The 13,376-nt window shown below is 44.3% G+C and overlaps 1 protein-coding gene across 1 annotated transcript in view; it reads right to left on the bottom strand.

Annotated features, from left to right (window-relative positions):
- Window positions 1-13,376, bottom strand: part of SV2C (synaptic vesicle glycoprotein 2C) — a 187,089-nt gene that overhangs the window by 133,054 nt on the left and 40,659 nt on the right. The window contains exon 2 of the mRNA XM_024563580.4: window positions 2,651-3,331. Coding sequence (XP_024419348.3) covers window positions 2,651-3,230 — 580 coding nt within the window. The 5' untranslated portion in view covers window positions 3,231-3,331. The remainder of the gene's footprint in view (window positions 1-2,650; window positions 3,332-13,376) is intronic.

Genomic DNA, 13,376 nt, shown 5'->3' on the forward strand with positions numbered 1-13,376 from the left:
TTAATGGCTATGGGTACTTGCTTCCTTGTACAGTAAGCCACAGATATTTGTGATTTCTTCACACTTGACCATAACTTCCTTGGATATAGAAACCTAGTCTTCTTTTTGTCCTATTGCCCTCTGTGGTAACACTGTGCTTTGCACATAATAAATACTCAATGAATAGACTTTAGCAATAGACAATGGATTATCTTAAAGTGACTGTACTTATTCCCCCGAAGAACCGTTCATTAGACAATTAACTATTTGCTCTTTCCCAGGCCAATGAGCAGTGTCAAGGATGCAGACAGACCGTCTACACACACATGCCCACACAACACGCCCTTAGCTGCGTTTCAGGTAATCTGGCGGCAAACACGAAGAGATCTATCTCCCACATAATGAAAGCATAAATTGGTTCTTAGTTTTTGCTCCTGGCCTGCCTTGAGGAAAGTGACACAATGCATAGTAACAAATGAGAAATTATCTTGCAAATCCATATCCTCAAAATGCCACCAAGCACAGGTCATGCATCTTTCCTTCCTGCGTTTTGGTCCCACTGCTATGACTTAGTGTGGTAATTGTGTTACAAAGCTATTATTCGATGAAATGAAAATGACAAAACAATTTAAATGCCTGTCTAAAAAGGACTCGATTAGTATGCAATTGTAAGTGAAATTACAATGGCAAAATAATTGAAATGGGGTCTGGAAGGCACACTGATGAAACCAGCAAGGTGCTTCTGTGGGGGACTCACAACGCTGAGTGAGACCGTACACTCCTGGGGACACGTTTGTCATTCACTAAAGCTGGCAACATGTATGGAGAAAGAAAATATCTGTGTTCCAATAGGTTCACAGCATCATCTACACTCCTGAATGCCACCTGGGGGGGTGTGACCTCATCAGACCTGATAGATTTATAGGAGAGTCAGCTAAGAACCATGCGCCTTCTTGTGCTTCCGTTCAGCACAGAGAAGAAAAAGGCAAAAGGCAAGCTCCACGTAGACTTTCTGAGATGTGTCCAATATAAAAGGCAGGATCATAACATGAAAAGATTCTGTATTCTACAGTTAAGCCCGCAATTATCAAAATATTGGTGTAGATGTATTTTTAAAATCTATCTTCTTAAAACATTCTGCTGATATACTCCTTTAACAAAATCTTGGGAATTTTCTTGACGGCCAGGCTTCCAGTGGGTATACTTGCTCACCAAAGGACAAAACAATAGAGTGATGTACAAAACAGGCGTGCCGAAATGTCAATTCGACTAGTGACTAAAGATCCTGTGAACCACGTTCTGCAGTGATGGTTGAACACCCAAATGTGCCTACCAGCAAACACCATGCCAAATATGCCCCCCTCCCCCAGCCCCCCACACAGCCTGCTTTCATGGACTCAGTTCTTTCAAAGAAGCATGTGCTAGAAAAGGGCCACATCAAAGGAACACGTGTTAAAGGAATAGTATACAAATCCTTTCCTCATTCATGACTATCTCTCTTGTGTTATCATAGAGCAGATTAGGAAATGATCTTTAATTGTTTTTCACAGGGAAAAATCTCTCAGCATCCATGATTATCACATTACTTAATGAAGTGACAGAGTTTCCACAAAAACAGTTATGTATTTTTGTTTTTCAAGCTTTAGTTTAAAAGAGTCCCTTGGACATAGAGATAATAGGTATTCTTACTCTCTCAGACTCTGAAACACGTAAAGATTTAATATGCACATAAACATGTTCTCTGAGGTGTGCTTAGCAAGATGTGCTGAGCGTGTGAAATAGAATCCTAAGCTGTTGGGGATATTCGCCGGCTGCACGTTTCTCTGCCTTCTTATATTCACCGCACAAGGCAAAGTAGCGGGAGTGTTAACTACAGCTTTGTAACAATATGATACTTGAGTGCATGGCAACTTTATAACAAAATCCAAATCTGCTATCTAGATATTTTATAGGGAGGTCATATTATTTCTAATAGATACCATGGAACTATTAATATGATTTGAAATAGATTTTTAAATCCTATGTGAAATTTTTTTTTCCAGTTTAGGGGCAAAGGTATGAAGAAAAAGGTAGAAAAAGTCATGTAGAGAATAACCTACAAATAAGGCTAACTGAAAAAAATTAACAAGAAAACATACACAGAGATTACTGGAACAGTAAAAATCAGCAAGGTCCCAAAGTATTTAAACTATAGTATTAAACATAAAACTTAAAATTTGGAATTTAAAATCACATTTGTCAGAATTTCATAGAATTAACCTCTGCATTTAGAAACATGTCAAATAAGTTTCATATGAGCTTTATTAACTTCCAAGGGCATATCTTTGGAAGTTAATAAAAGATAAATCAGTGCAACGTTTATAATACTGGAAGAAAAATACACGGCTCTAACTTACTTTGAAATGCATGAAAATGTAAGTTGGATTGATGGGTGGATAGACAGACAGGTGATAAAGAAAATACAGTAAATGTTAACTATGGAATCTAAGTGGTGGGTATATATGGACATCACTGACAATATTTTTTGATTCCTTTGTATGTTTAAAAATTTTCATAAGAAAGTGTTGGGAAAAATACAGTGCTCTAGATGAAATGTATTTATTCTGCGTGTTAACTGTGCTCAACAAATAAACCAGCTTCAGAATATGCCTCCCGGACACAGTGCACTCACCTAGCCATCCAGAGCCTGAATTTGGGATGCATAGGTCGGTCTCAGCACTGGGTAGCACAAAGCCAACCACGAACACCTCCACGCCGTCCGCCATCAGGGCCATGCCCAGGACGAAGAACAGGGTCCACTGAAAACGGCCATGACCGCACTCCTGGATTATCAGCTCATACTGCTGAGCTAGTTCTTCCTCATCAGCTCTCCTCTCCGACTCCAGCTCCTGTCGGTCTTTGTACTCATCACCCTTGGGCTGTCCTATGGACACGATGCTGTCTTTCCCTTGGTTCGTACTGGGGATGCCCTGGTACTCGCCTTCGTAGATTTCATCATCCTCATCGTGACCCTCTGTAGCTTCGCTGGAGCCCTCGTCATCATTGGGCTCCCCGTTATAGGTTTCTCCGGGCGGGTAATAGTCGTCGTCCTCTTCTTCGTCCTGGAACCGACTGTAGGACCTCTGGGTGTACTCATCCTGGGCCCGGTCCACTGCTTGATTCACCTTCTTTACGGTTTGTTTCTTCACCTCTTTGGCAATGTCCTTGGCACCCTTCACCAGGGAAGTCCTATCCTTGTAAGAGTCTTCCATCTTATCTCAGCTGGCGGCCAATGAGGAGATGGGGCTTTTTCACAGACTTTGGTCACGGGTACAGCCCTGACAGCATCATCCACTTTGGGCTCAAAGCAGAACTGCAAAAAAGAGAAAAACCACAGAGATATTTATTGTTGCTTTCTATGCCTTTTTCACCATTGATTTCTTGGTGTTTCTTCACTGTCCCCTCAGACTAAGACCCATATTTAGCGTTTCCTTTCTTTGATATCACTGTAAACATGCGCAATGGATGTTGGTTCTCTGCTCGAGTGTGACCAGCACTTCAAGTATTTAGGGTCTTTACCGTTATTAATGTTTTGTTTTTAAGGAATTCTGACCCTGTGCAGCTTTGCATAGAGCGCACAGGCACTCCCCTGAAAACAAAATAGGACATCTGGCACCTGGGGAAGTACATCCGACACACTTTGAAAGTGCTACACAGATGTGCCCTGATTGAGAAAAATGACATAGGGCGCTCACACACACGCCCACAAACTACAAAGGCAGAACTGGGCAGGAGAACAACCCTGTCTGACCCACTTCCTCACACTGACGAAAACAAAGGAGCAGGCAAGCAGCCCTGCATACCGTGCTGCGTAGGTGCATTTGTCAAGCGTGTTTCCCTCTACGTTCACTGTATTTCCTTCCTGTAAATGGCAAGAGACTCGCATGGTGCCCCAAACTCACACCGAGTACTTTCCCCTAGTATAGCAGGCATGTCTGTAGGAAACTGGCAGAGTTCATCGATGATTTTGCAGACACCTTTGAAAGTCATTGAATTAGAACATTTGGCTTGTTTAGTGGGGGGTCTGCTTTTCAGATGCCACCCCCAAGACAGCAGTGGCAGGTCAGCTACATGCCATGTCCCTTCACAACCCGCACCCCCCACCCCAAGTACTCAAGGCTTTGTCTCTACCCTTTTCATCTCTGGACCTCCCACCCCCACCCCCCCCACACACCCTCCCTCCCACTTTGTCCTGCTGCTGCCGGGAAACCAGAGCCAGCCGACCGCCCTGGCCCGCCATTGGCTTTCTCTCTCACCAACAGCCCTCTGGGTCTTGGCTCATTACCTTTGGGCTGAGCTTGCGGTAACTGATCTTTCACTCGTCCATGAGCTATCTCCTTTGGTGGCCCACGAGAGCCAACGTCAGGCTCACCCTTGTACGTAGATGATATAAAGGTGGAAAAAGTCATTCTCCCGCATTATAAATCCCCAAGCCCAAGGTTCGGAATGGCAGCATTCCAAACAGCGATCTACTTCTTCCTTTTGTACGGGGTATAAAACACTTGGTGTGGCTACTACAAACATACATTTAGGCTGCTCACTCAGACATCGCAAACAAACCCAACAACAGACAAAAATGGTGGATTGTGCGTCATCACTGCTGAATCCCCTGCAGGCAAGCCTGGCTCTGTACACGCCTGTTTTGGAAGATGACAAAATGAAATAAAATTAAACATGTGATTACAAGGCTTTTTGCCCAACATCTTAGTAAAGGACTTGTCTTTCTTTTTGGAGAGCTGAGAGGCAGGGGAAGAGAGAGAGGAGAGGATCCGTGAGGAGAGTCAGAAAAAATGGGAAGGCAGTGAGAAAAGAGGGTGAGGATGGAGTGTGCAGAAACTCAAGGAGGAGCCAAGAAAAGAAGGAGAAGGGAGAACAATGATAAATAATGTTCAAGAAGGAGAGATGTTTCCTACTTTAGAAATTGAAAGCAAAATTAAAACATTTCACACAATAAATGAAGCCAACTGCTCCACTACTCATAAATGGATGATCTTGTCAGACACTGCACACCAGCTGCTTCCCGTGCACAAACAGTGACGTAAACACCACGGAGTGAGAGCCAGGGACTGGCGAGTGTGACAGCAAGCGGAGCAACTGCGAGGCGCCGCCCTGGGAACGGCGGTGCCTGCTAGTAATGGCAAGCTTCTGTAACAGCTTTCGCTTACAAGTGGTAGATAAACCCACTGCATTTGGCTCAGCCACAGATATTATTATCACATGCTTTTAGGGGCTCTCACCCCCAGAAAAGTCCTTGTGGGGGAGTCGCCTCTAGACAGAAAACAGGCACGATGTCTCGAATGCCATGGTTATGCCAGAAAAGTAGATAATTTTAACTCTCTAACTAATCTAATCATGTGACCAATGAAAAAAATATAAAAGATTTTTACAATTAATCATTTCAGTTTTGAAAAATGCTCCTTGTATAAGTCTTAACGTGTCAGGAAACGAGGAATGGGTATATGCATTCTCTTTTTGACTTAAGGTTCCTCCTGCCCCAAATCCACGCTCTGGCTGATGTTAGATCCTTGACAGAATGGACTGGGTCTTGTAGTTCATAGCCTGACTAAAGCAAAGAAGAGTTTTCTATACATTTGTATCAGTAACGGCAGGTATGAACACTTATTTGAAAATTCGGTGTAAAATCAGATGCTTGTAGATGTTGCCCTCGGAGAAAACTGGGGAAGGGCACGGGGATCTCTATGTATTATTCCTCACAGCTGCATGTGAATCTACAGTGATACCCAAGTGAAACGTCAAACAAGAAGACAAGTCAGGACCAGATTTGCTAAGCAGTCTCGGAAAATGTGCAAGCTGCTAGGGAGAGAGTTCAGGGGTGGGGTTGTATTCCATGGCTATTCCTCTCTCTGCTAAATGGAAAAATGAAGGAAGCTGACTAACTCCTGAGACCACCAGGAGCACGGCAGACTGGTGTCTGAGTTGGAAGGTCATGGATGCATTATAGTGGTGGCTTGAGGTGTGGCCTGCACAGCAGGTATGGCCTTACTGTATCATCAGCGTCTGCAATCATACACCTCTATTCTGGGTGAGCTACTGATTTACACCATGTAACATGCTCCAGGCACCCTTTTAATGAAAAACGGCTTGATTTCATGTTTGCTCTATGTCATGCATTGTGTGAAGAACTTTATACATATTCTTTTATTCTTTTATTTAATCCTTACTTTAATACTACAGAATGGATATTATAGTCTTCATTTTATAGGTGAGAAAATTAAGGCTTAACAAGGTTAAATGACTAGCCCCAGGTTACAAAGCTTGCTGGAGAGATGCTGGGGTTCACGCTCAAATGTGTCTGACCCGAAACGTTCACCCCTTATTGCCATCTGCCCCACAGAGGGCTCTGGCTGAGGTCTTATAAGTAAAGTAGCATCCTTCCTAGTCATTCTGGTAACTTGTTTTTCCCATACAGAAATGGTCTTATAGCCTCTTTGCTAAATTGTCTTGAAGGTTCTGAAGCGAGGAGCGTTATTGTGATATGTTTCATCAGTGAAGGGCTTTCTATGAATATTAATTCCAAAACATGGTCTTGTGTGTTCAGATAAACTAACCCAAGATGATGGCTGTACTTCAAAAAATAATACAGCCACGTTACATATGATGCCAGTGGGCCAAGAGGGCAGGAAAAAAGGCAAAGTGACGAACCCCTGACAACCTCCGTGAAGTACGTACATACTGCTCCTTCTCCCTTACTCAAGGCGGTGCACTTCTCCATGAAATAAAGATAATGAAAACTACTCTACAGCACTGTGAGGAATAAATGAGTTGGTGTTTACACCGTGTTCAGCACGGAATTTGGCATAAATTAAATGCATATAATTCAAGTTCCCCAGAAGCAGATCCTGTGACGAGGAATCAGGCAGGAATCATTTATTAAAGGAAACCTGGGAGGGAGTGGAGGAAGACGGTAAGGGAGGGGGCAATTGAAGCAGGGCTGCAGTTTTAGGCAGAGTCCATGGTTGTGAGCTTCAGCCTGATCCCCTTTTGTCTTCCCAAATAACTCAGGAGTGTAGTTACACCTCAGAGCTCTTCCTACTCAAGGCCAAGGTGCTGGGCTTTCATTCTCCCACACTGTCCACTGTTGACTGAGGGCCACCCAGGGGTGAGGATGGACTATAGGCACCTCCAGCTCTCCACACTGAAAGCAGTCCCAGCAGCCCAAGGGCCCTCCTCTGAAGATGGCCAGGTCCTGGCTGGTGGGCGCAAAGGCACAGTGAAGCCAGGGGAGGGAGGCCAAGAAACAACAAAGGAAAGGGGTCCAAGAGTGTCTGGGCAAAACACGAACAGTATCTCCTACAATAAGCATTTACTACAACTTGTTTAGATACCCTGCGAGTCCTACTAAGTGGCAGGACCCACGCCTGACTAAAGGTGATTTATAGAAGTGGCTGATAAAACCCAATAATACTCACAGCAAAGTCTGTCTGATATATTTAATGACCTACACAACCGTGGGGTGTGTCAATCCCTCCGCACAGATTGTACGTTACACACGTAAATGAGAGCTGTTCTGACAAAACAGGGTTTTAGTTCTTTCCTTTGATGGTTCGTGCCAATCAGCATGTATCCATAACACTAATGCTATTTCAGAGCCTTCCCACACATGTTCCCATCATGCACAACCCACACAGGTTCACACAGATGTTTCCCTGTGTTCCCACACTGTGCCCAGACCTCCAGTTCTTCCTCCTGCTCGGCCCCTCACAACCACCACCTCCAAAAGAGCTTGGATAAATCCTCCTCCCCAAAACATTCTGGAGTCTTCTAGATGCTGGGACAGTCCATCCTTTTAGCAATTGCACTTATGCAGCTCTAAAAACATTGTGCCCTCACAGAGTAATTACAGCCACAGAAACAGGTCACCTAGTACTGTGCCGGCCACGTGCTAAGCCATTCGGAGGTATCATTGCACAACAGCAGTCCTCACAAAAGTCACGCGTGGTAGGTACTTTTCAAATCCCCATTTTACAGATAGGAGAAGCAAACCCAGACAATCCTACTCCTGAGTCCGGTACTTACCCACTACATCTACTCTCAGTGGAAATGGGAGCATGTGATGGAAATGGAAATGGAGATTGGAAACTGCAAAGCTGTGTCAGCAGAGAGCTGCCCGCCGTACCTGGCCTCTAAAGTGCTTGCAGAGGCTAGTGTGTTGGCGTTAGGGAGAGGGGCTCATGTATAACAACCCTCTTCCCTTGCTAAATTCTGATCTTATGGAGACATCCAAACCAGAAGATTCCATATCTTCTTCCCAGTGCAGGCAGCTGGACCATGCAGGACCCCTTCCTGGGAGCAGGAAGGGCGGCATCCGGGGAAATGTCCATGCTGCAAGTGGACCTGAGTAAGTTCCTCCCTTGGGGCAGAGGCCAGCAGGCCAAGGTCTTTCCCCAGATTCACCAGGGAAATCGCTCCTTTCCTGAGGGGACGGGTATGGGTGGCCAGGGGGGAGCTGCAAGGGTGCTTCCCTCTGCTGTCTCTCCTGGGCAGCAGAGGAGGTCCCTGTACCTAAATGGAAACTCAAGAAGTGGGAATAACATTCCAAACCAACCTGGTGCTGTGTAGTTTGGCTAAGACTATATGGCAGAGCACACCAGTCACCCGGATAAAAGCTGCATCACTCTCCATCTCTTATGAGATATAACATAAGGCGAATTATATATGATGACATTATAGTAATGCCATAAAATAGGCTTCTACTGAAATAAGAAGACAAGGAAGTGAAGATCTAAAATTGGCAGTAAGTCCAGAAATCCTTTTAGAGACACTATAATGCATCACTCCAAACTAATACACATTTTTATTTATGCTTAATACCAGAAAGAAAGGCAATATATATTATTCCCCACCCACAGTGCAAATAAGGCTTATTGTAAACAATTAGATACTTCAAGGCTGTTTCACATATGGCTGGAAAAAATGGTGATTTCTTTTTAAAAAACTTAAAATCAATTTCACTGAGGTTCAATAGATGCCCTAGTGATTATTAAAACAACATAGTCCAAGAGCTTTGTTGCAATACACCATCTAGATTATGAGTGTGCTCATTCTTGCAGGCAATACTCCTTGAAATGCTTATTTGGCATAGGTTTGAAACCCCTGGACCTTACATTGACTGTCCACAGAGAAGATCAGTGCGTGGACGTTGGTGGTCTGGTGACAGCAGGGAGATTCGAAGGTGGGCGGGGCCTTGTAGGAGCCGTAAATGCCTTGCAAAGACATCCACGTTGCTACTGCATGTAGTCTAACGCTCATAGTGAGGGTATCGGAAGGGGACCAGAGTTAAAACGTAGAACCCCGGGTCTTCGGTCAGACAGTATTCTGAAGAGAAGCTTTTGGAAGGAAGAAGAGCACGTTTTGAGATGAAGGAACAGCTACTGACTCATCATCCCAGCCTGCCCAAATCTTTGACGTCACACTTTTATCACTGAAGGATGCCTCCTGTCCTCCGAACCTTTAAACTTAGTGCAAATAGGTGTAAGTTCCCATTTTTCTAGATGCAGTTCAAAAGCCTCCCTCTTCAAGAACTGGCTTCCTTTCATGGCAGCTTAGCCTAGCTAAGCACACCTTCCAGTTAAGCACGGTCGGTTTCTTCCGGGCACTCGGTAGTGTCTCTTTCATGATTTACCCATGAGTGTGATGGGCTTCCCGGTTAGAACACAAGCTGCCTAAAAACAGGAACCTCGCAAAATAAAACACTATAAAGCACCATAAGCACCCTAAGGGGCCAACTCTCAGATCACCCCTTCCTCAAGAGGGCGTCGTCTAAACCAGCAGCCCCTCGGAGTGCAATCTGCAGCCTGCGGTGCTGCTAGGTGCTCTGAGAGAAGAAAGTCCCGTGGTTGAATCAAGCGAGGACGTTTCTGTCTCATACCTCACAAGTCCTCAATGCAAATCTTGTTTGGTGTAAAGAATCTGTTTACATGTCTTACCCCAGGGCTTGCGAACTGCTGGCACCGAGGTACCCCTCTGAGGCCTGTGAGGAACTGGGCCACACGTGATGCTCACCTGAGCTCTGCTCTCCCCCCTCCCCCAGTCCCCTACGGAACCAGTCTGTTCCTGGAGCGAAGAAGGTTAAGGACTGCTGTGTTTCCCAAGCCTTTCCCAAACTTCCCCCAAATGGGACACGCCCACCCTCAGCATGACAGCGCTGAGCACTCCTCATTATACACTGTGGGAAAAACTGTATTGAGATAAACACCAAGATCCTTTAAAATTCTAATGTCTCTATTAGAAAACACCACAAAACTCACTAACTAGAATTAATTGAGGGAAGCAGGATGAAAGGCAGAAAGTCTACATTAAAATAGTATTTCTAAAATGAAATACAGTATTTCTTTCAAGTCTAGCAAAAACTGGTAATGTTTTCAAAACGTAATCTCTTATGATTTTAAAACAGACTTGCTACAAAAATAGAGTATTGAGCATATCTGCTAAATACTCTTTTCAAGTAATAAGTCATTACAAGAGCCTGAAAATTTTCATTTTAATTATACGAATATACTCTTTCTGCAATTTTGACACAATTAGTTTGCTCCAGGAAGAGCAGCTCTCCGAAGCCACGGTAAACTGGCCTCAGCAGTTGTCTAAATCTCCGCAAATTCCACATTAGTGAATTAAAGGCCTGATCCAAACAAGCCTGTTCACACGCGTGAACGTCTCTGGAGGTCTCAGACCTCTAATGGAAGGAATGTACTCAAGTGAGCCAAAGTGATCGATATTTTCTTGAAGAAGCATGTCAATTCAATTTAGTACAGCAAGTTTTTTTCTGGTTACAAAAGTAAACCATGCTTAAGAAATAATTGGCCCTGGCTGGTGTGGCTCAGTGGATTGAGCAGAGGCTTGTGAACCAAAGGGTCGCCGGTTCAATCCCCAGTCAGGGCACATGCCTGGGTTGCAGGCCAGGTCCCCAGTAGGGGGCCCTTGAGAAGCAACCACACATTGATGTTTCTCTCCCTCTTCCTCCCTCTCTTCCCCTCTGTAAAAATAAATAAATAAAATCTTTAAAAAAAAAGAAATAATTGGAATAGTCAGAAAGTCACAAAGAATTTTTTAAAAGTATGTATTTCTGCTACCCAGAGAACCCCACTCTTAACAACTAGCAATGATATTTTCAAGCTTCAGGCCATGCAGGGACTTGAGTGCATGATTAATTTTGATCATACTGTACATTTGGACTTGAAGCCCTTCTCAGATTACTCTACTATCTCTAACTCTTCATTGTGAATTTCCCCATTCATTGGCTTAGTACACAATCTCAGACAGTACAGAACTTCATTACATGTTCAGCAATTCTTGGCTGTGAGCATATTTTTCATAGCAGCAATCTTCAAGGATTCTCAGAAACCTTTAAGACCATTCAAGGAATCTGTAAAGTCAAAATAATTTTCATAGCAATAGAAAATGTTATTTGACTTTTTCACTCACTTTTAGGCAGATATAGCAGCATTTTCCAGAGGCTGCTCGCGGTGCGGCGACATCGTGGCTCTGACGGTTAATGGAATGTGCACTTGCACTTTCTTGTGTTTGAACACTTTCTCAGTTTTAGTTTCTGATATGATAAAATATCAGTAGATTTAACCTACAAAAATGAAAGCTCTTTTGTCTTTAATAATCTTTAAGACTGAAAAATGGGTCCTAGGGGCCACCCATTGTTTTGACGATCAGTTTTCATTGGTGTTTGTGTATTTCATGTGTGGCCCAAGACAACTACTCTTCTTCCAGGGTGGCCCCAAGACGCCAAAAGGTTCGACACCCTGGTTAGACACTTTCTTCTTATTATGCCTGTTATTTAATAGATAAGATGCATATATACATACATAAATATATACACATTTTTAAATTTTTTATTTATTTGTATATTTGTTTATTGGTTTCTCAGAACCACTTTATATATATTGGCCACAAACTTTAGTTTCTGTCGGATGTATTCGGTGGGCCGGGCAGTGTGCTCCCTCTCACAACAGAACATCTTCCTCGAAGGGGAACGAAGGTGGAACAAAGGTGCCGAGTTTCCATCGTGGATCAGATCAGAGGAGCTGCACATGTTGTGTTAACTTGTTCGAGGAGAATTCAGGAAGGGAAAGCCCTGAACCGTGCTGGCAGTCCTAGCTCGGCTTTCCCTCGGAGAACTGGCAGGTGCCTGGGGTGGGGGTGGGGGTCATCAGCAGAGCCCAGTCCCTAAGTAGCTGCCAGGATCTTGCCACTCCCTGGGGAAACCAGATGCCTGCAGAGTGTCAAAGCAGTCTGCACTGTTAAGCATAATCAGTAACAAAACTGCCATCTGCAATTCCCCCTCTTAAGTAACAGCAAGACATCCTCTTCCACGAAATGACCAAAGACCTTCCGGCAGATGATTTCCCCGGCATTACCGAGAGGCTGGCCATCTATGAATGCGGTAATAACCACTCAGAGTGAATGAGGTCAGTTCTTTCACTGGGACTTAATGAATCACATGAGGGAAACTCGAACAGAAACCAAGTTAGGCGCTGAATTCCTTCCTGGAAGCACTTGGGCAACACAAAGGCTCTGCAAACAGGAGGAGTAGAAGAGTGACTTCCCTCAGTGACTCTCCTCACCTCTCCTGCAATGACAGAAGGACCCCCAAAAGATCCAATCATCCACTCATCATGTATTTATTAAGCACCTATTATGTGCCAGGTATTCTTCAAGGAGCTAAAAATAAGAGATTGAACGAAACACACAAAGTCCCTGACTGTAGGGACCTCTCTTTCTAGTGACAAGACAGATAACAAAACAAATAAATACATAGTTTCTGTAGTGGTGAGTGCTGCAAATAAAAATAAAGTAGGGTAAGAGGTTAGAGCAGCGCTGTCCCATGGGACTTCTGGAGATGTTCTATATCTGTTCTGTCCAGTAAAAGCAGGGCAAAGACTTACACTTCAATAACCGTACCTGGCTAGGAGCTGCCACGTTGGACGGTGCAGGGTTAGAGAGTGCAGGAGGCGCTGTTACTCTAAGGGAAGTGGGCAAAGTGGGAGCCTTTGAGTAAAAGACTGATGAAGGCCAGGGTGTAATCTGTGCTGTTTCCCAGGGACTCGGAGCTCTGCAGACACACAGAACAGGAGGAGCAAAGGCCTCAGGTGGAGAATGGCAAGAAGACCAGGCGGCTGAGCAGTGTCGGGGAGGAATGACAAGGGAGGTGGCTGGGAACAGATCATGAAGGGCTTTGAAGGCCACAGTAAGGGCCGTGGGTTTTAGTCTAAGCGGGAGGGTGTTACAGTAAAGGATCTAGAAGAATGTAGCTCAGTAAACCCTATTTACCTGAACACTAGAAAGACCTCTTCTTTAACTGAATCTCATTAGCCCTGCTCCTTCACATC

The sequence above is a fragment of the Desmodus rotundus genome, chromosome 1 (assembly GCF_022682495.2).
Source record: "Desmodus rotundus isolate HL8 chromosome 1, HLdesRot8A.1, whole genome shotgun sequence".
In the NCBI taxonomy this organism is placed as follows: domain Eukaryota; kingdom Metazoa; phylum Chordata; class Mammalia; order Chiroptera; family Phyllostomidae; genus Desmodus; species Desmodus rotundus.